A 22,213-nucleotide genomic window follows, 5' to 3' on the forward strand; every position below is an offset into this window, starting at 1 on the left:
CCTGGACCCCTCCCCACGGAGCCCCCTCCCCCATGTCCCGATTTTTCACCACCGGGAGCGACAGCGAATCCGAATCCTCGGCCTCTGGGGATGAGGCTGTGGCCAAACCAACGGGGGGGAACTACGGAAAGTGAGGGCCCCTCCCCCACCCCACGGCCCACGGGACCCGGGGGGACGAGCTGTGGGATTTTTTTGGGGAAAAAACAGGGTTTTTTGGGAAAAAAACAGAGATTTCGGGAGGCTTCGAGGGTTTCGGGGGGGATTTTGGGGGTGCACAGGGGGGTTTTGGGGAGGTTTGGGGGGGGGGGGAGGAACTGGGATCCTGCCCCATAGGTCTGTGGGGCTGCCCCATGGATTTTTTGGGGGGAAAAAAGGGGGATTTTTTTGAAAAAAGGGGGATTTGGGGCATAAAAAAAAAAGGGTGGAAAAAAAGGAAATGGGGGAAAAAAAGGAAATGGGGGATTTTTGGGGGAAAAAGGGGGATTTGGGGCTGTACAGGGAGGTTTTTGGGGAGATGTGGGGCTGAGGAGGGGGTGTGGGGCTGCCCTATAGATTTTTTGAAAAAAAAGAGGGATTTTGGGGAAAAAAAAGATGGGGATTTGGGGAGGTTTTTGTGGGTTTCAGGATTTGGGGGGAAAGAAAGGGGGATTTGGGGGGAATACAGGGGGGGTTTTGGGGTGGGGAGGGTCTGGGTTCCTGCCCCACACTTGTGGGGCTGCCCCATGGATTTTTTGAGGGAAAAAATGGGGATTTTGGGGAAAAAATGGGTGATTTTGGGAAAAAAACAGGGATTTTGGGAGGTTTTGAGGGTTTCCAGGGGTTTTTTGGGGGAGAAAAGGGGTTTTTGGGGTGTAGGGGGGGTTTTGGGGGAGCTTTGGGTCTGGGGAGGGGATGTGGGGCTGCCCCATGGATTTTTTGAGGGAAAAAAGGGAGATTTTGGGTGAAAAATGGGGATTTGGGACGAAAGAATGGCTTTTTGTGGGGAAAAAAGGGGAAATGGGGGATTTGGGGTGAAAAAAGGAGGATTTGGGGGGTGTACAGGGGGGTTTTTGGGGTTCTGTGGGGCTGCCCCCCACTTTTGGGTCCCCCCCAGGCCCCTCCTGCTGAGTGAGGATGAGGAGGACACGAAACGGGTGGTGAGGAGCGCCCGGGATAAGAGGTGAGGAAAATTCGGGACATTTTGGGGCTTTTTGGGGGGTTTTGGGGGATTTGGGGTGCCCCAGGTTGGGTCCCTCTGGGTCCCTTGGGTGGCCCCCAAGTTGTAGGGCCCAATCTGTGGGGCTGCCCCATGGATTTTGGGTCATTTGGGGCTTTTTTTGGGTATTTTTTTGCCATTTTTAGAATTTTTTGGCTTTTTGAAGGATTTTTGGGGGGATTTTTGGGATTTTTTTTTTGGATTTTGGGGTCTCTCAGAATGGGTCCCTTTGGTTCCCCTCAACTTTTGGGTCCCATTCTTGTGTCATTTGGGTCTTTTTGAGGGTTTTTTGGTGGTTTTTAGGTATTTTTGTGGGTTTTTTTAGGACTTTTGGGGATTTTTTTTGCTTTTTTGGGGATTTTTTGGGGAATTTTGGGATTTGGGCTCCCCCAGGATGGGTGCCCCCCACCTTTTGGGTCCCAATTCTTGGGTCCTGAGGGGGTTTTTTTGGGCTTTTCTGTGACTTCTTAGAATTTTGTTGCTTTTTTTAGGATTTGGGGGATTTTTTCCCAGAATTTTTGGGATTTTTTTTTTTTTTTTTTTTTTTTTTTGGGATTTTGGGGGGACTTTTGGGATTTTTTGGGAATTTTGGGATTCGGGCTCCCCTGGACTGGGTCCCTTTGGTTCCCCTCAACTTTTGGGTCCCAATCCCTGGTTCCTGAGGGACTTTTTTGGGGGATTTTTTTTTTTTTGCGTTTTTAAGGAATTGTTTGGCTTTTTTGGGGATTTTTTGGATTTTTTGGGAATTCTGGGATTCAGCCTCCCCTGACTTGGTTCCCTCTGGGTCCCTGGGGGCCCCTTTTAATTTTTGGGTCCTAATTGCTGTTTTTTTCCTCAGGTTTGAGGAGCTGACGGGGCTGATCCGGGCCCTCCGGAACGCCATGAAAATCCGGGATGTGACCCGGTGCCTGGAGGAGTTTGAGCTCCTGGGAAGAGCTTACAGCAAAGCCAGGGGGGTGGTGGACAGGGAGGGGGTTCCCAGGTTTTATTTACGGATTTTGGCCGATTTGGAAGATTATCTGAATGAGGTGAGGGGGTTTTTGGGGGAAAAAAATGGGATTTTGGGAAAAACGGGGATTTCGGGGGGAAAATCAGGGATTTCGGGGGCGTACAGGGGGGGTTTTGGGGAGATATGGGGATGGGAAAAAGGGGGGAGGGTGTGGGGAGCTGCCCCATAAATTTTTTTAGGGGAAAATTTGGGTTTTTTGGGGAAAAAGGGGGTTTTGGGGGAAAAAGAGCAAAACCGAGGATTTTTGGGAAAAAAGGGGGATTTTGGGGAAAAAATGGGGATTTGGGCAGAGTACAGGGGGGGTTTTGGGGGAGATATGGGGGTGGGAAAAAGGGGGGAGGGTGTGGGGAGCTGCTCCATGGATTTTTTAGGCTGAAAATTTGGATTTTTGGGGAAAAAAGGGGCTTTGGGGGAAAAATGGGGATTTTGGAGGAAAAAGGGGGATTTTGGGGGAAAAAAATGGGGATTTGGGGGGTGTACAGGGGGGTTTTTGGGGAGATATGGGGGTGGGAAAGGGGGGGGGAGGGTGTGGAGAGCTGCCCCATGCATTTTTGGGGGAAAAAAAGGCAATTTTTTTGGGAAAAAGGGGGATTTGGAGGGTAAAAAGAGAAAAGGGGGATTTTGAGGGAAAAAAGGGGGTTTTTGGTTGTGTTCAGGGGGGTTTTGGGGGAGCTACGGGTCTGGGGTCTGCCCCCAACTTACGAGGTTGCCCCCCAGCTCTGGGAGGACAAAGAAGGAAAGAAAAAAATGAACAAAAACAACGCCAAGGCCCTGAGCACCCTGCGCCAAAAACTGCGGAAATACAACCGGGACTTCCAGGGCCTGCTCGGGGCCTACAGAGAGGTGAGGGGGAAAAATGGGGGAAATGGGGCAAAAATGGGGGGAAAATGGGGTAAATATGGGGGGAAAATGGGGGGAAAAATTGGGGAAAAAATGGGGGAAATTTGGGGGAGATATGGGGGAGGTTTGGGGGGAAAATGGGGAAAAAATGGAGGAGATGGGGGGAAAAATGGAGGAAATGCGGGGAAATCTGGGGGGAAAATGGGGGAGATGTGGAAGAAATGGGGGGAAATTTGGGGGAAAAGTACAGAAAATATGAAGAAAATTTGGGGGGATAAGAGGAAAAAATGGGGGGAGCCTGGAGGGGATGTGGGGGAGATGGGGGGAAATTTGGGGGAAAAGTACGGAAAATATGAAGAAAATTTGGGGGAAATTTGGGGGGATAAGAGGAAAAAATGGGGAAATTATGGGGAAAAAATGGGGGAACTTTGGGGGGCAGATGGGGGGAATGTGGGGGAGAATATGGGGGAGATGAAAAAATGGGAAATGGGGGGGAAATTTGGGGGAAATATGAGGGGGATGTGGGGAAGAAATGGGGAAAAAATGGGGGGAAAAATTGGGAAAATGGGGGAAAATTTAGGGAAAAAATGGGGGAACTGTGGGGGGGTGTGGGGAAAATATGGGGGGAAAATTGGGGGAAATATTGGGAGGGAAGGGGGGATAAATGGGGAAATTTGGGGGGGTGTGGGGAAAAATGGGGAAAATTTGAGTGGATATGGGGAAAAAAATGGGGAAATTATGGGGGAAATTTGGGGAAAGAGTTGGGGAAAAATGGGGGAAATTTTGGGGGCAATTGTGAGGGGAATGTGGGGAAAAATTGGGGGGGATGTGGGGGGAATGGGGAATAAATGGGGGAAATTTGGGGAAAAAAATGGAGGAGATGGGGATATGGGGGAAATTGGGGAAAATTTGGGGGGAAAATTTGGGGGAAAAAATGGAAATTTTTGGGGAGAAGATGGGGGAAATTTTGGGGGTATGTGGGGAAAAAATGGAAAATTTGGGGGAGATGGAAAAATTGGGGAAAATATGGGGAAAAATTGGAATATGGGGAAAAATGGGTGAAAAAAAATAGGTGAAATTTGGGGGGAAAATGGGGAGGAAATTTGGGGAAAAAATAGGGGAAATTTGGGAGCAATGTGGGGGAAATTTGGGGGTAATTTTGGGTGATTTTTTTGTGATTTTGGGTCTTTCAGAACCCAGAGCTCTCGGATGAGGATGAGGAGAGAAAAAGTGGAGACTCTGAAGGTGATGGGGGCAGGGGGGGTCTGGGGGTCACTTGGGGGTCTCTTATGGGGCAGAAGGGGAAATTTGGGGCATTTTTATGATATTTTTGTGTGTTTCTGAGGCATTTTGGGACATTTTGGGGGCAATTTTGAGGCATTTTTGGGACATTTTGGGGCACTTATGGGGCAGCTCTGAGTCTGGGGGTGACTTGGGGGTCTCTTATGGGGCAGAAGGGGAAATTTGGGGCATTTTGGGGGCACTTTTAGGTCGTTTTGGGTCATTTTTGGGTCACTTATGGGGTGGCTGTGGTTTTGGGGGATCTATGGGGCAGGATCTGTGGGTCAGGGGGGTCCAATCTCTGTCCCTGCCCCCCCAGGTTCTTCTTCCTCAGAGGACGAGGCCGAAGGCTCAGCCCCATTTCTGAAAAAAAAGGATTCAGGAGCAGCCAAGAAAATGGAGGTAAAAAAATGAAAATCTGTGGGGTTGCCCCATAAGTGCAATTTCTAAGCCCAAAAATCCCCCCCAGACCCCAAATCCTGTTGAAAATTGGGGGAAGGTGGAAAATTTTGGGGTTTTCAGCCCCATAAATTGGATTTTTTCCCCATAAATTAAATTTTTTTCCCAAAAGTGGAATTTCTGACCCCAAAAATCCTCCCCAGACCCCAAACTCTGCTGAAAATTGGGGAAAAAATGGGAAATTTTGGGGTTTTCTGCCCCTTAAGTGGAATTTCTGACCCCAAAAATCCCCCCAGACCCCAAATTCTGCTGAAAATGGGGGGGAAAATGGAAAATTTTGGGGGTTTTCAGCCCCATAAATAGAATTTTTTCCCCGTAAATTGTTTTTTTTTTGCCCCATAATTTAAATTTTTTGCCCATAAATGGACTTTTTTTCCCCATGAATTGGATTTTTTTCTTCATAAATTGAATTTTTTGTCCAATGAATGGAATTTGTGCCCCTAAGTGGAATTTCTGACCCCAAAAATCTCCCCCAGACCCCAAATTCTACTGAAAATTGAGAAAAAATGGAACATTTTGGGGGTTTTCTGCCCCATAAATTGCAATTTTTCCCCATAAATTGATTTTTTTTGCCCCATAAGTTAAATTTTTTGCCCATAAATGGATTTTTTTCTCCAGAAATTTGATCTTTTGCCCACTAAATGTGATTTTTTCCCCACAGCAGGAGGAAGAGGAGGAGGAGGAGAGCTCAGAAGAGGAAGATTGGGGAGAATCTGACTCTGACACGGACTCTGAATCTGATGAGGAAGAAGGAAAATACACAAGTTTGGCCTCAAAATTCCTCAAAAAGTGAGTCCAGGGCGGCCCCCCACGTCTGAGGCAGAGGGGGGGACACTTCTGGGACAAAAAATTCACTTTTGGGGCAAAAAATGCCAATTATGGGGCTTAAAGCCCTAAAATTTCCCATTTTTTGCACAATTTTTAGCAGAATTCGGGCTTAAAAATTCCACTTATGGGGCTGAAACCCCCAAAATTTTCCATTTTTTCCCCAATTTCCAGTAGAATTTGGGGTGTGGGAGGGATTTTTGGGGTCAGAAATTCCACTTATGGGGCTGAAACCCCCAAAATTTCCCATTTCCCCCCAGTTTTCAGCAGAATTTGGGGGCTGGGAGGGATTTCTGGGGTTAGAAATTTCACTTATAGGGCAGAAATTCCACTTATGGGCTAAAAACCCCAAAATTTTCCAATTTTTCCCCAATTTTCAGCAGAATTTGGGGTATGGGGAGGATTTTTGGGGTCAGGAATTCCGCTTATGGGGGTGAAACCCCCAATATTTTCCCATTTTTTATCAATTTCCAGCAGAATTTGGGGTCTGGGGGGGATTTTTTGGGGTCAATTTCCATTTATGGGGCAAAACCCCCAAAATTTTCCATTTTCCCCCAAGTTTCTTCAGAATTTGGGATCTCGGGCGGGGGGGTTTTGGGCTCAGAAATTCCACTTACGGGGCAAAAATTCAATTTATGGGGCTGAAAACCCCAAAATTTTCCAATTTTTCCCCAATTTCCAGCAGAATTTGGGGTCTGGGGGGGATTTTTGGGGTCAGAACCTTCACTGATGGGTTCAGGGGAGTCACTTCTGGTTCTGCCCCACAGAGAAGAAGAAAAAAAAGGGGGAGAGAAAAAAAGGGAGGAAAAAGCCAGGAAAAAACAGGATCGGAGGAGCCGCCGGCCCGAGGAGGAGGAAGAGGAGGAGGAGGAAGGGGGGGAGTGGGAAAAAGTCAAAGGAGGAGCCCCCATGGTCAAGGTAAGGGGGGCACTGATGGGGTGGGTTGTGGGGTTTGGGGGGGGCTGGGGGGGCACTTATGGGGCAGGGACGGGGGGTTTGGGGGGGATTTATGGGGTTATGGGGCATTTTGGGGGTCTGTACAGGGGGGTTTTGGGGCACTTATGGGGCAGCTGTGGGGCTGGGGGGGACCTGGGGGGCTGGGGAGGGGGTTTGGGGGGGTTGAGGGGTGGGGGGGTTGGCTCCATGGGGCCCCAGCCCCACATCTGCCCCATAAGTGCCCCCCCCAGCCCCATAAATGACCCCCAAACCCCCTTCCCTGTCCTACAGGTGCCCCCAAACCCCCCCAGACCCCACCAAGTCCCCTTTTATCCTCCTCTAATCCTTCCCCAGCCCCAGAGCCCCCCTGTACCTGCCCCACAAGTCCCCCCCAGCCCCCTCCAAATCCCCTTCCAGCCCCATAACCCCCCAAAACCCCCCGTGCAGACCCTAGAAGCCCCCCCCCAGCCCAATAGGTGCCCCCAAATCCCCTTTTATCCCCCCAAATCCCCTTTTATCCCCCCAAATCCTCTTTTATCCCCCCAAATCCCCTTTTATCCCCCCAAATCCCCTTTTATCCCCCCAAATCCCCTTTATCACCCCCAAGCCCCCTTTTATCCCCCCAAACCCCCTCCAAGCCCCATAACCTCCCAAAAACCCACCCCATAAGTGCCCCCCCAGCCCCGTAAGTGCCCCATAACCCCCCTGTACAGACCCCAGAAGTGCCCCCCATCCCCATAAGCCCCCCGTAGCTGCCCCACAAGTGCCCCATAAGTGCACCCAAGCCCCCCCAAATCCCTCCCCAGCCCCATAACCCCCCCAAAGCCCCCCTGGACCTGCCCCACAAGTGACCCCCACATGCTCCCCCCAGGAGAAACCCAAGATGTTTGCCAAGGGGACGGAGATCACGGCTGCTGTGGTGCTGAAAAAGCTGAACGAGATCCTCCAGGCCAGGGGGAAAAAAGGGACAGACAGGTACAGGGGGGGGACACCCCGGGGAGGGGGCTTGGGGGGGCTATGGGGCTGGGGAGGGGGCGTGGGGGGGATAAAAGGGGGTTATGGGGGGCTGGGAGGGGGTTTGGGGGCACTTATAGGGCTGGGGGGGCACTTGTGGGGTCTGTACAGGGGGGTTATGGGGCACTTACGGGGCTGGGGGGGGTTGGGGGTCACTTGTGGGGCAGATGTGGGGCTGGGAAAGGGTTTGGGGGGGTTGGAGGGGGTTTAGGGCACTTGTGGGGCTGAGGGGGGACTTGTGGGGTCTGTACAGGGGGGTTTTGGGGGAGTTATGGGGCTGAGAGGGGGTTTGGGAGGTACTTATGGGGCAGATGTGGGGCTGGGAGGGGGTCTCGGGTAGGTTTGGGGGGGTTATGGGGCTGGGGAGGGGGTTTGGGGGGGTTTGGGGCACTTAGGGGGCACTTTTGGGGTCTGTGCAGGGGGTTTATGGGGCACTTGTGGGTGTTTGGGGGCATTTAGTGGGCTGGGGGGGACTTTTGGGGGTTATGGGGCTGGGAGGGGGTTTGGGGGGCACTTAGGGGGATGGGGGCGACTTGGGGGTCACTTATGGGGCAGAAGGGGGAAATTTGGGCATTTTTGGTGCATTTTGAGCCATTTTCTTGGCATTTTGGGGCACTTATGGGGCAGCTGTGGGTCTGGGGGTCACTTACGGGGCAGAAGGGGGAACTTGGGGCATTTTGGGGGCATTTTTAGTGCATTTTGTGTCATTTTCTTGGCATTTTGGGGCACTTAGGGGTCTAGGGGTGAGCTGGGGGTCACTCATGGGGCAGGGGTGGGGGTCAATGTGTGGGTCCTTTCCTCCCCCCAGGGCTGCTCAGATCGAGCTCCTGCAGCTCCTGGAGGGAATTGCCAAGGAAATTCTCTGGGGGTGGGGCTGGAAGTGAAAATCAAGTTCAACATCATCGCCTCGCTCTACGACTACAACCCCAACCTGGCGGCCTTCATGAAGGTTGGGGGGCACCTGGGGGGATGGGGGGGCACCTGGGGGGCTGGGAGGGTCCCCAGGGGGGAGTTGTGGGGTTAAGAAGGGGTTTAGGGGGGGTTTGGGGGGCACTTACAGGGTTATGGGGCATTTCTTGGGTGTGTACAGGGGGGTTTGGGGAACTTGTGGGGCTGGGGGGGTTCATATGGGGCAGAGGGGTCACTTATGGGGTCTGTACAGGGGGGTTTTGGGGCACTTATGGGGCTGGGGGGGCACTTGTAGGGCAGATGTGGGGCTCGGGGGGACTTGGGGGGCTGGGGGGGCACTATGGGGCAGGGACAGGGGGGTTTTGGGACAATTTAGGGCGTTTTTGGGGCACTTATGGGGCAGCCCTGGGTCAGGCACTTGTGGGGCTGCCCCATAGATTCTCTGCCCCATAGGTTTGGGTCCTTAGCACTTCCTAGGAGGCACTTTTGGGGCATTTTTGGGGTGTGTACAGGGGGGTTTGGGGCACTTGTGGGGCTGGGAAGGGGTCTGGGGGTCACTTATGGGGCTGGGGGGGTTCATATGGGGCAGGGGGGTCACTTATGGGGTCTGTACAGGGGGGTTTTGGGGCACTTGTGGGGCTGGGGGGGCACATATGGGCAGGGACAGGGGGGTTTTGGGGCAATTTAGGGCATTTTGGGGCACTTATGGGGCAGCCCTAGGTGGGCACTTGTGGGGCTGCCCCATAGATTCTCTGCCCCATAGACTTGGGTCTTTTAGCACTTCCTAGGAAGCACTTTTGGGGCATTTTGGGGGCGTTTTGAACCATTTTTACGTTTTGGGGCATTTTTGGGACATTTTGGGGTACTTATGGGGCAGCCCTGGGTCGGGCACTTGTGGGGCTGCCCCATAGGTTTCTCTGCCCCGTAGCCTGAGCTGTGGCAGCAGTGTCTGAGCTGCATCGAGGAGCTCCTGGAGTTGCTTTTTGCCCATCCCCAGCTCCAGATCGGGGAGAACATTCTGGAAGAGTCGGAAAATCTCAGCAACCCTGAGCAGGTTTGGGGGGCACTTGGGGGGCTGGGGACACTTATGGGGCAGAACTCCCCAAAAATCCCTGATTTGGGGCTCTTTTTCTCCCCAAAAATCCCCAATTTGGAGCCTTTTTCACCTCTAAATCCCATTTTGGGTCCTTTTTGGGGGGAATCCATGGGTCTGGGGGTCACTTATGGGACACTTGGGGGTCACTTAAGGGTCTGGGGGTGATTTGGGGGTCACTTGTGGGTCAGAACTCCCAAAAATCCCCAATTTGGAGCCTTTTTCCCCCCAAAAACCCCATTTTGGGTCCTTTTTGGGGGGAATCTATGGGTCTGGGGGTCACCCCTGGGGTCAGTACAGGGGGGTTTTGAGGCACTTATGGGTCTGGGGGTGACTTGGGGGTCAGAACCCCCCAAAAATCCCCAATTTGGAGCCTTTTCCCCCATAAAACCCCATTTTGGGTCCTTTTTTGGGGGAATCTGTGGGTCTGGGGGGCAGCTCTGGGTCTGGGGGTCACCCTTGGGGTCTGTACAGGGGGGTTTTGGGGCACTTATGGGTCTGGGGGTGACTTGGGGGTCACTTGTGGGGCAGAACCCCCCTAAAATCCCCAGTTTGGAGCCTTTTTCCCCCATAAAACCCCATTTTGGGTCCTTTTTTGGGGGAATCTGTGGGGCAGGGTGTATGGGGCAGGGTTTGGGGTCACTTCTGGGGCAGCCGTGGGTCTGGGGGTCACTTGTGGGTCTGGGGGTGCCTCGGGGGTGACTTTTGGGTCCTTTTTTTCCCCCCAGCCATGGCTGCATCCTCACCCTGGTGGAAAGGATGGACGAGGAGTTCACCAAGATCATGCAGAACACCGACCCCCACTCCCAGGGTCAGAGCCCAGCAGCCCCTCCCGAGCCCCAAACACCTTGTTTTCACCCCCAAAATCCCTTTTCCCCCCAAAAAAAAATCATTTTTGACCCCAAAATTCCTTTTTTCCCTAAAAATCCCTTTTTTGACCCAAAAATTTGGTTTTTTGACACAAAAACTCCCTTTTTTCCTCCAAATTTCGTTTTTTTGACCTCAAAATTCCTTTATTTGACCCAAAAAATTCCTTCTAGCTGACCCTTGAGTAACCCACCAGACCCCAAAATCCCTTTTTTTCTCAAAAAATCCCTTTTTTCACCCAAAAATCCCTTTTTTTTCCCAAAAAATCAGGTTTTGAGACAAAAAACCTTTTTTGACACAAATTGGGGTTTTCCCAAAAATCCCTTTTTTCCCCCCAAAGCCAGGTTTTTGAGTCAAAAATTCTTTTTTTAACCCAAAAATCCCATTTTTTTCCCTAAAATTCAGACCCCTACATGATCCCCCAGACCCCCAAAATCTCCTCCCTGACCCAAAAATACCTTTTTTTCCCCTAAAAATCCCTTCTTTTCCCAAAAAAATCCTTTTTTCCCCCCCAAATCCCTTTTTCCCCCCCAAATCCCTTTTTCCCCCCAAATCCCTTTTTCCCCCCAAGATCCCTTTTTCCCCCCAAAACCCCTTTTTTTCCCCAAAACCCCTTTTTTCTCCCCAAAACCCCTTTTTTCCCCCAAAGCCCCTTTTTTCCCCCAAACTCCCTTTTTTCCCCCAAAATCCTTTTTCCCCCAAACTCCCTTTTTCCCCCAAAATCCCTTTTTCCCCCCAAAATCCCTTTTTCCCCCCAAAATCCCTTTTTTCTCCAAACTCCCTTTTTCCCCCCAAAATCCCTTTTTTTCTCCAAACTCCCTTTTTTCTCCCAAAATCTCTTTTTTCTCCCCAAACCCCTTTTTTCCCCCAAACCCCTTTTTTCCCCCAAACCCCTTTTTTCCCCCCCAAATCCCTTTTTTCCCCCCAAATCCCTTTTTCCCCCCAAGATCCCTTTTTTTCTCCCAAAACCTCTTTTTTCCCCCAAAGCCCCTTTTTTTCCCCAAACTCCTTTTTTCCCCAAAATCCCTTTTTTCCCCAAAATCCCTTTTTTCCCCCAAAATCCTTTTTTCTCCCAAACTCCTTTTTCCCCCAAAATCCCTTTTTTTCTCCAAACTCCTTTTTTTCTCCCAAAATCCCTTTTTTCTCCCCAAACCCCTTTTTTTCCCCCAAACTCCCTTTTTTTCCCCCAAACTCCCTTTTTTTCCCCCAAAATCCCTTTTTCCCTCAAAATCCCTTTTTCCCCCAAACTCCCTTTTCCCCTCAAATCCTTTTTCCCCCCTAAATCCCTTTTTTCCCCCCAAACCCCTTTTTTTCCCCAAACTCCCCTTTTTTCCCCCAAACTCCCCTTTTTTCCCCTAAACTCCCTTTTTCCCCTCAAAATCCCTTTTTCCCCCCTAAATCCCTTTTCCCCCCAAAATCCCCTTTTCCCCCCAAAATCCCTTTTTTTCTCCAAACTCCCTTTTTTCTCCCAAATCCCTTTTTTCTCCCCAAACCCCTTTTTTCTCCCCCAAACCCCTTTTTTTCCCCAAACTCCCTTTTTCCCCCCAAAATCCCTTTTTCCCCCAAAATCTTTTTTCCCCCCCAAACCCCTTTTCTCCCCCCAAACCCCTTTTCTCCCCCCAAACCCCTTTTCTCCCCCCAAACCCCTTTTTTCCCCCATCAATCCCTTTTCCCGCCATTTCCCCTCCCCCCTCACTCCCCGCCGCCATCTTCTCCTCAACCTCTCCAGAGCTCCCTCCGCCATTTTCCCCCCCCCAGATCTCTCAGCTCCCTCCTCAAGGTCCATAATTTCCTTTTTAACCCTTTCCTGCCCCATTTCCGTCCCCCCCAGACTACGTGGATCACCTGAAGGACGAGGCCCGGGTCTGCTCCATCATCTCCCGCCTCCAGGAGTACCTGCAGGAGAAGGGCAGCACCGAGGAGCTCTGCCGGGTTTTCCTCCACCGCATCCTCCACACCTACTACAAGTTCGACTACGAGGCCCAGAAGAGGGCCGAGAAAAAAGAGGGAGGGGGAGAGCCCGGCGAGGCCCAAGATGGCGGCGAGGACTCGGCGGCCATGATGGAACGGCTCTGCAAGTTCATCTACGCCAAGGACCGCACCGACCGCATCCGCACCTGCGCCATCTTGTGCCACATCTACCACCACGCCCTCCACACCCGCTGGTACCAGGCCAGGGACCTCATGCTCATGTCCCACCTGCAGGACAACATCCAGCACGCCGACCCCCCCGTACAGGTCTGGGGGGGGTTCTAGAGCGGTTTGTGACGAGTTGGAGGGATGTCAGGGTCTTCTGGAGGGGCCTTGGGTCATTGGGGATCTCCTGGAGGTTCCTTTTGGGTTCCTCAAGGTCTTTGGAAGAGGTTAGATGGGTTCTAGGTAGGTCTAGGGGGGTTCTAGAGGGGTCTACAGGGGAGTTTGGGGTCTTCTGGAGGGGCCTTGAGGTGGTTGGGTGGGTCCAAAGGGGGGTTCTTGGGGTCCTCTTGGGTTCCTCAAGGTCTTTGGGGGGGGTTAGATGAGTTCTAGGTAGGTCTAGAGGGGTCTGGGGGAGGTTCTAGGTGTGTCTAGGGGGTGTTCAGGGTCTTCTGGAGGGGCCTTGGGGTGGTTGGGGGTCTCCTGGAGGTTCTTCTTGGGTCTTCAAGGGTCTTGGGGGGGGTTAGATGGGTTCTAGGTAGATCTAGGGGGGTTCTAGAGGGGTCAGTGGGGTTCTAGATGGGTCTACAGGGGAGTTCGGGGTCTTCTGGAGGGGCCTTGAGGTCTTTGGGGATCTCTGAAGGGTCCCACTTGGGGTCCTCTTGGGTTCTTCAGGGTCTTTAGACATTTCCAAGTGGTTCTAGATGCAGCTAGATGGGTTCTAGATTTGGTTCTGGATGATCATGTGGGGTTCTAGAGTGGTCTCGGGGAGGTTCAGGGTCTTCTGGAAGGGTCCTCTTGGGTTCCTCAAGCTCAGTTGGGCTCCTCTTGGGTTCTTTAGGGTCTTTGAGGGGTTCTAGAGGGGGGTTGGGTGGGTTCTAGGTGGGTCTAGGGGTTTCTAGATGGGTCTACAGCGAGGTTGGGGTCTCTGGGAGGGACCTTGGGGTGGTTGGGTGGCTCCAAAGGGTTCTACTTGGGGTCCTCTTGGGTCTTCAAGGGTCTCTGGGGGGGTTAGGTGGGTTCTAGATAGGTCTAAGGGGTTCTAGATGAGTCTACAGGGGGTTCCGGGTCTTCTGGAGGGGCCTTGGGGTGGTTGGGGATCTCCTGGAGGTTCCTTTTGGGTTTCTCTTGGGTCTTTGGGGTGCTCTAGATGGGCTTTAGGTGGGTTCTAGATGTATCTAGGGTTCTAGATGGGTCTACAGGGGATTTGGGGTCTTCTGGAAGGGTCCTCAAGCTCAGTTGGGTTCCTCTTGGGTTCCTCCTGGGTCCTTGAGGTTCCTCATGGATCCCCTGGGAATTCCATGGAATTTGGTGGATTCCCAAGGTTCCTCTTGGGTTCCTTGAGGTTCCTCATAGATTTTCCTGGAATTTTCTGGATTTTCTTGGGTTCTTTGTGGTTCCTTGAGGTTCCTCAGCCTCGGTTGGGTTCCTCATGGATCCCCATGGAAATTCATGGAATTCCATGCAATTTCCTGGATTTTCCTGGGTGTCTCTTGGGTCCTTGAGGTTCCTCAACCTGGGTGGGTTCCTTGAGGTTCCTCATAGATTTTCCTGGTATTTTCTGGATTTTCTTGGGTTCCTGCTGGGTCCTTGAGGTTCCTCATGGATCCCCCTGGAATTCCGTGGAATTTGGTGGATTCCCAAGGTTCCTCATGGTTCCTTGAGGTTCCTCTTGGGTTCCTCATTGATTTTCTTGGGTTCCTCGTGGGTTCCTTGAGGTTCCTCAGCCTCGGTTGGGTTCCTTGAGGTTCTCCCTGATTTTCATGGAATTCCACGAATTCCCACGGCTTCCCCTCCCCCCCAGATCCTCTACAACCGCACCATGGTCCAGCTGGGGATCTGCGCCTTCCGCCGGGGCCTGATCAAGGACGCCCACAACGCCCTCCTGGACATCCAATCCTCGGGCAGGGCAAGGAGCTGCTGGGCCAAGGGCTCCTCCTCAGGAGCCTCCAGGAGAGGACCCGGAGCAGGAGAAAGTGGAGAAAAGGCGCCAGGTCCCGTTCCACATGCACGTCAACCTGGAGCTGCTGGAGTGCGTCTACCTGGTGGCGGCCATGTTGCTGGAGATCCCTTACATGGCCGCCCACGAGTTCGACGCCCGGCGGAGGATGATCAGCAAACAGTTCCACCACCAGCTGAGGGTGGGGGAGAGGCAGCCTCTGCTGGGTGAGGAGAACAAGAAAAAAATCTGGGGGGTCTGGGAGGTCACGTGGGTTCTCGGGATTCGTGGGGACCCGGGGAGACCAAAAGGGACCTCGGGGAATGGGTTGGGAAAAAATGGGAGAACTTCAAAGTTGGTCCCTCAAGGTTTTCTGGGTTCTTCTTCAGTTTTTTGGGTTCTTGGGGTTTTTCGGTTCTTCTGGGGTTTTTCGTTCTTCTTGGGGTTTTTCGGTTCTTCTTGGGTTTTTTGGGTTCCTCTTTGTTTTTTGGGGGGTTCCTTGAGTTGAAAATGGGGTCTGGAGGTCCCATGGAATCTTGGATTCGTGGGGACCCAGGGAGACCAAAAGGACCTCGGGGGATGGGTTGGGTAAAAATGGGAGAACTTTAAGTTGGTCCCTCAAGGGTTTTTTGGGTTCTTCTTGGGTTTTTTGGTTTTTGTTAGGTTTTTTTGGTTACTCATAATTCTTTGGGTTCTTCTTGGGTTTTTTTGTTTGTTTTTCTTGGGTTTTTTGGGTTCCTCGGGGTTTTTTGGTTCTTCTTGGGTTTGTATTTTTTTTCTTGGCTTTTTTTTTCTTGGATTTTTTTTGTTTCTCTTGGATTTTTCGGTTCCTCTGGAGATTTTTTTTATTTTCTTGGCTTTTCTGGGTTCTTCAAGATTTTTTTAATTTTTCTTAGTTTTTTTGGGGTTTTTCTTGGGTTTCTCTTGGTTGTTTTGGTTCCTCAAGAATTTTCTGGGTTCTTCTTGGGTTTTTTAGGATTTTTTTTTGTTTCTCTTGGATTTTTTTTGTTCTCTGGGTTCTTTTTTGTTTTTTCCTGGGGTTTTTTGGGTTCTTTTGGTTTTTTTTTTATTCTTCTTCAGTTTTTTTTTGTTTTTCCTGGGTTTTTTGGGTCCCTCAATAATTTTTGGGGTTCTTCTTGGGTTTTTTTTGTTTGTTTTTCTTGAGTTTTTTTTTTCTCTTCGGTTTTTGGGGGATTTTTTTTTTTTCTTGGGTTTTTTGGTTTCTCTTGGTTTTTTTCAGTTCCTCTCTGGGGTTTTTGGGGTTTTTTGGGATTTTTTTTGGTTCCTCTTGGGGTTTCATTGAGTTTTTTGCATTCTTCTTGGGTCTTTTGGGTTCCTCTTGGGGTTTTTTTTTGTTTTTCTTGGTTTTGGGGGGATTTTTTTTTGGTTTCTCTTGGATTTTTTTGGTTCTTGGTTTCTTTTTTTGTTTTTCTTGAGGTTTATTGGGTTTCCTTGGGTTTTGGGAGGATTTTTTTGGTTTTTCCTGGGTTTTTTTTTGGTTTTCTTGGATTTTTTTTTTGTTTTCTTTGGTTTTCTGGGTGTCCCCTCCCCCCATCCGCCATCTTGTGCCCCCCAGGCCCCCCGGAGTCGATGAGGGAACACGTGGTGGCCGCCTCAAGGCGATGAAGATGGGGGATTGGAGGAGCTGCCACCGCTTCGTCGTCAACGAGAAAATGAACGGAAAAGTTTGGGACCTTTCCCGGAGGCCGACAAAGTCCGGGCCATGTTGGTCAGGTGGGGCTGGGGGGGACTTTGGGGGTTTTGGGGGGAAAAATTTGGTGAAAAAATTGAGGAAAATTTTGGAGAAATTTGGAGAAAAATTGGGGAAAATTGGGAAAAGTTTGGGGAAATTGGAAAAAGTTGGGGGAAATTTGGAGAAAAATTGAAGAAAAATTGGGGGAAAACTTGAAGAAATTTGGGGGTAATTTGGAGAAAGTTTGGGGGAAATTGGGGGAAAATTTTTGGAGAATTGGGGAAAAATTGGGGAAAATTTTGGGAGAATTTGAGGAAAAAAATTGGGGGAAATTTAGGGAGATTTTGAGGCATTTTGGGTTTGGTTTTTTTTTTTAATATATATTTTGGGGAGAATTTGGGGAAACTTTGGGGGCATTTTGGGGGAGTTCTTGTCCCAACCCCCCACTTCCTGTCCCATTAATCCCATTTCCTTCCCCAAACCCCCCCTTCCCGCCCCCCCCTTCCGGTTTTTCCAGGAAGATCCAGGAGGAATCTCTCCGCACCTACCTCTTCACCTACAGCAGCGTCTACGACTCCATCAGGTGAGGGGCCCCTCCCCCCCCCACTTCTGTTTCCCCCCACTTCCTGTTTCCCCCCACTTCCTGTTTCCCCCCACTTCCTGTTTCCCCCACTTCCTGTTTCCCCCCACTTCCTGTTTCCCCCACTTCCTGTTTCCCCCCACTTCCTGTTTCCTCCTACTTCCTGTTTCCTCCTACTTCCTGTTTCCTCCCAGCATGGAGACCCTGGCGGCCATGTTTGAGCTGGACCTGCCCAGCGTGCACAGCATCATCAGCAAAATGATCATCAACGAGGAGCTGATGGTGAGGGGAACCGACCCGGAACCGACCCGGAACTGACCCATAGCTCGGGTCTGAGCCCCGGGTTTGGGGTCAGAACCGAAGGATTTGGGTCAGAACCAGGATTTGGGGGGAAAAAAAAAAGGTGGAAATGGGGTCCAGGAGGGATTTAGGGGGGATCTGTGGGGCTGTCCCATAGATTTTTGGGGTTAGAAACCAAATCTTTGGGGTCAGAACCAAGAATTTTGGGTCAAAATCAAATTTTTGGGGTCAGCATTAAAGGTTTTTGGGTCAGAACCAGGGATTTTAGGCCCGGAAGAAAGGGGAATAAAGGTGGGAGAAGGGGTCAGGGGGGGATGTGTGGGGGCTGCCACATAGGTTTGGGGGTCAGAACCCCAATTTCTGGGGTCAGAACCAAAGATTTTGGCCAGAATCAACATTTTTGGGTCCAAATCAAAGGTTTTGGGTCAGAACCAGGATTTTGGGGGGGAAAAAAGGTGGAAATGGGGTCCAGGAGGGGTTTAGGGGGGATCTGTGGGGCTGTCCCATAGATTTTTGGGGTTAGAAACCAAATTTTTGGGGTCGGGCCAAGAGTTTTGGGTCAGAACCAAAGATTTTGGGTCAGCATTAAAGGTTTTTGGGTCAGGACCGGGGATTTTGGAGCCCAAAAAAAGGGAAAAGGGCCAGGGGGGGATGTGTGGGGCTGCCCTATGGATTTTTGGGGTCTCTCACCCTCTCAGGCCCTCCCTGGACCAGCCGACCCAAACGGTCCAAATGCACCGGACGGAACCGACCCCGCAGCAGAACTTGGCCCTGCAGCTGGCAGAGAAATTGGGAACCCTGGTGGAGCACAACGAGAGGGTCCTGGACCACAAGCAGGGCTCCTACGGGGGCTACTTCCGAGGTTCTGACCCATAAGTCAACCCCTGACCCACAGCTGCCCCACAAGTGCCCGAAACGCCAAAAAAATGGCATAAAGTGCACCAAAAATGGCATAAAATGAACCAAAAGTGACACAAAATGGCCACAATTTTCCCCCTCTGCCCCATAAGTGACCCCCAAGTCACCCCCAGCCCCATAAGTGACCCAAGTGACCCATAAGTGACCCCAAGGCCCTCCCCCCCCCAGAGCTGCCCCCTAAGTGCCCTGAAACGCCCAAAAAATGCCTCAAAATGCACCCAAAATGGCCAAAAATGCCCCAGAACGCCCCAAAAGTGCCCCAAATTCCCCTTTTGGCCCCATAAGTGACCCCCCAAGTGACCCCCCCTCTTTTTTTTCCCCACAGATCAGAAGGATGGCTACCGAAAGGGGGAAGGGGGCTACTGAGACGAGGGGGGCTACCGACAGCAGGAGAGGACCCCCCAACTACTGACACCCCCAAAAACCCTCAAAAAATCCCCGTATCCCCCCCTGGGGACCCCCCCCAAAAATCCGAATCCTCCCCTGGGACTTCCAAATCCCTCCAAAAATCCCAAATTCCCTCCTGGGCCGCCCAAAACTCCCCCTGGACCCCCCAAAATCCTCCCTGGGACCCCCATATCCCAACCCACAACCTGCCCTGAGACCCCCAGAGTCCCCCAGGGACCCCGAAACTCCCCAAATCCCTCCCCCGGGACCCCCAAAACCACCCTGGGCCCCCCCTCTCCCCCCCCCTCTTCCCCCCCCCCAGTAACCAGTCCCAATAAACCTGATTTTGCCCTCAAAAAAATCTCCATTTCTTTTCACCCAAAAACGAAGGGGGAGGAGGGGTTCGGGGACCCCCCCACAAAATGGCGGCGCCGCCTCAGGGGCCTCAAACTGGCGGCAGCTGAGGGGACGGGGGCGGAGCCTGAGTGGAGGGGCGGGGCTGAGAGGGGGGCGTGGTCAGTTGGGGAGGGGGCGGGGCCAAAGGGTACTGGGGGGCGGGTTTAGGGAGGGAGTGGGGTTAACAGGAAGGGTTGTTAAGGGGTGTGGCTAAGGGGAGGGGGCGGGGTCTGGGTTAAGGGGATCGGGGAGGGCGGGGCCAAGGGGAAGGGGCGGGGCTAAAGTGTACTGGTGGGCGGGGTTTGAGGGAGGGGGCGTGGTTAATGGGGAGGGGGCGGTGCCTGGGTGGCGGTCAGGAGAACGGGGGAGGGCCGGGGCTAAGAGGAGAGGCGTGGCCAAAGTGGAGGGGCGTGGCTAAAGGGTACTCCGGGTGGGGTTTAAGGAGGGGGGCGTGGTTAATTGGGAGGGGGCTGGGGCTGTGGCGTTAAGTGAAGGGGGAGGGGTGTGGCTAAGAGACGGGGCGTGGCAAAGGGGGGCTCGGGGGAGGGGTTTGAGAGGGGTTCAGGGTTGAGGTTGAGGGGGCGTGGCATTGGGGTTTAGGGGGTGGGGGTTAAGAAGGGGGCGGGGCTTAGGAAAGGGGCGGGGTTAATGGGGAGGGAGCAGGTTGTTACGGGGTTGGGGAGGGGCGTGGCCAAGGCAGAGGCGTGGTTTAACAGAAGCGTGGGGGGGTTGACAATGGGGGCGCAGCCTGTGTCAAAGGGGGCGTGGGAGGGGCGTGGCAAGGGGGCTCAGGGGCGGGGTTTGGGAAGGGGGTGTGGTTAGTGCGGAGGGGGCGTGGCCCGTGCCGTTAGGGGCGTGGCTAAGATGGAGGGGGCGTGGCTATCGGGGGGTTAGGGTTTGAGGGGGCGTGGCCAGGATCCAAGGAGGTGCCGGGACGGGGCGTGGTCTGAAAGAAGGGGAGGGGTTTAAGGAGCGGGAGGGGCGTGGCTACGGACAAGGGGGCGTGGCCAAACGGGACTCAGGTCGTGGGTTTTTGAGGGGGCGTGGCCACGGGAGCGCGGAGCGCGTGGTTTACGTGAAGGGGGCGTGGCTAAGGGTGACTCAGGGGCGGGCTAAGGGGTAGGGGTGGGGGTTTCGGGAGGGGGCGTGGCATAAGGAGGTCGGGGGCGTGGTCACAGGAGTGCGGGGGCGTGGTTTAAGCGAAGGCGTGGCTTCGCCGTGGCGGAAACGCGCGGGGGCGTGGCCCCGGTGCGGGGGAAGGGGGGCGTGGCTTTGAGCCAATCAGCGCAGCGGATACTGAAGGGGAGGGGGGGGGGGCCTCTAAGATGGCGTCGGCGTCACGTGACACTCCCCGGTTAAGCCCCGCCCCCTCCGTTCCTGCCGCCATTTTGTGGCTTTTTTTTTTTTTTTTTCGGTTCATCAGAGAAAAGGGGGGGGGGGGGAAGCAGGGGGAGGGCGAAGCTCCTCCCACTTCCGCCTCCACTTCCGGTCCCCTCCCCCTCCCCCCTCCCCCCCCAACTTCCGCCGCTCCCGCGCGCTCCCCTCCCCCCCCCCCCCAAAAAAAAAAAAAAAGGGAAAAAAAAACAAAAAAAGGGAAAAAAACCCAAAAAAAAAATCCCCGCCCCTCCCCCCCTCAGGCCCCGCCCACGGCCCCGCCCCTCCCCCCACCATGGAGCCGCCGTGGGGAGGATTCGTGTTCCAGGTACTGGGAGAACTGGGAGGGACTGGGAGGGACTGGGAGGGGAACTGGGAGGGAAGTGGGAGGGGGGGGAGCGAGACTGGGGGACTGGGAGGGACTGGGACTCGAACTGGGAGGACTGGGAGGGAGGCGAGCTGAACTGGGGATACTGGGAGGGATGGGGAGGCTGGGACCTGGGGACACTGGGAATGCAGGGACTCGAACTGGGATTGATGGGGACTCGAACTGGGGGGACTGGGAGGGATGGGAGGCTGGGACTGGAATACTGGGAATGGAGAGACTCAAACTGGTGGCACTGGGAGGGATGGAGGACTCGAACTGGGGATACTGGGGGGACTGGGAGGGATGGGGAGCGGACTGGGAGGACTGAGAGGGAGGCGGAGCTGAACTGGGGATACTGGGAGGGATGGGGACTCGAACTGGGGGGGACTGGGAGGGATGGGGACACGGACTGGGGGGACTGGAGGGACTGGGACTCGAACTGGGAGGACTGGGGGGGAGGCGGAGCTGAACTGGGGATACTGGGAAGGATGGGGAACGGGACTGGGGGTACTGGGAATGCAGGGACTCGAACTGGTCGCACTGGGAGTGCTAGGGACTTGAACTGGGAACACTGGGAGGGATGGGGATGCTGGGACTGGTGGTACTGGGGGACTGGGAGGAAGGACTCGAACTGGGGATACTGGGAGGGATGCAGAACTAAACTGGGGACACTGGGAGGGATGGAGACTTGAACTGGGAACACTGGGAATGCAGAGACTCGAACTGGGGGGACTGGGAGGGATGTGGAAGCAGACTGGGGGACTGGGAGGGATGGGGACTTGCACTGGGAAGACTGGGAGGGGGGGGAGCAGGACTGGGGGGACTGGGAATGGAAAGACTCGAACTGGGTTACTGGGAGAGATGAGGACACAGACTGGGGGGCACTGGAGGGATGGGGACTCAAACTGGTGGCACTGGGAAGGGATGCGGAGCTGAACTGGGGATACTGGGAGGGATGGAGACATGGACTGGGGGGACTGGGAGGACTGGGAGGGAGGCAGAGGTGAACTGTGATACTGGGAGGGATGGGGAGGCTGGACTGGGGATACTGGAATGGAGGGACTTGAACTGGGGATACTGGGAGTGCTGGGGACACGGACTGGGGATACTGGGAATGGAAAGACTTGAACTGGTGGCACTGGGAGTGCTGGGGACTTGAACTGGGGATACTGGGAGGTGGGGGGACTGGGACTGGGATACTGGAAAGGGAAAGTCTCAAACTGGGGATACTGGGAATGGAGGCAGAGCTGAACTGGGGATACTGGGAGGGATGGGGAGGCTGGGACTGGGGATACTGGGAGGACTGGAGGGAGGCGGAGCTGAACTGGGGATACTGGGATGGATGGGGAACCGGGACTAGGGATACTGGGAATGCAGGGACTTGAACTGGTCGCACTGGGAGTGCTGGTGACTTGAACTGGGAACACTGGGGAGGGATGGGGACGCTGGGACTGGTGGCACTGGGGGGACTGGGAGGGATGGGACTCGAACTGGGGATACTGGGAGGGATGCAGAACTAAATGGGGGACACTGGGAGGGATGGGGAACCAGGACTGGGGATACTGGAGGGATGGGGACCTGAACTGGTGGCACTGGGACCCATTCCAGTTGTCCCACCCCCTCCCAGTGCCCCCAGTTTGCCCCAGTCCCACCAGTAAGGCCGTGGGGACATCATGGCGCCATCTTGATGACGTCATA

At 53.4% G+C, this 22,213-nt stretch overlaps 1 protein-coding gene across 1 annotated transcript; it reads left to right on the forward strand.

Annotated features, from left to right (window-relative positions):
• Positions 1 to 17: 17 nt before the first annotated feature.
• On the forward strand, positions 18 to 18,699 carry LOC139790510 (eukaryotic translation initiation factor 3 subunit C-like; the record flags this gene model as incomplete). Its single annotated transcript, XM_071732365.1, is given in 24 exon segments — positions 18 to 130; positions 1,094 to 1,159; positions 2,034 to 2,223; positions 2,922 to 3,047; positions 4,238 to 4,289; positions 4,645 to 4,727; positions 5,446 to 5,573; positions 6,377 to 6,527; positions 7,417 to 7,520; positions 8,368 to 8,411; positions 8,414 to 8,508; positions 9,397 to 9,542; positions 10,290 to 10,372; positions 12,260 to 12,666; positions 14,366 to 14,468; positions 14,471 to 14,521; positions 14,524 to 14,727; positions 16,077 to 16,112; positions 16,115 to 16,192; positions 16,195 to 16,234; positions 16,711 to 16,776; positions 16,968 to 17,056; positions 17,774 to 17,935; positions 18,317 to 18,699. Coding segments are annotated over 24 exon segments (2,985 nt in total), but the record flags the coding sequence as incomplete, so codon positions are not given.
• Between the last annotated feature and the right edge of the window lie 3,514 nt (positions 18,700 to 22,213).

Source organism: Heliangelus exortis (assembly GCF_036169615.1).
Source record: "Heliangelus exortis chromosome W unlocalized genomic scaffold, bHelExo1.hap1 SUPER_W_unloc_1, whole genome shotgun sequence".
In the NCBI taxonomy this organism is placed as follows: domain Eukaryota; kingdom Metazoa; phylum Chordata; class Aves; order Apodiformes; family Trochilidae; genus Heliangelus; species Heliangelus exortis.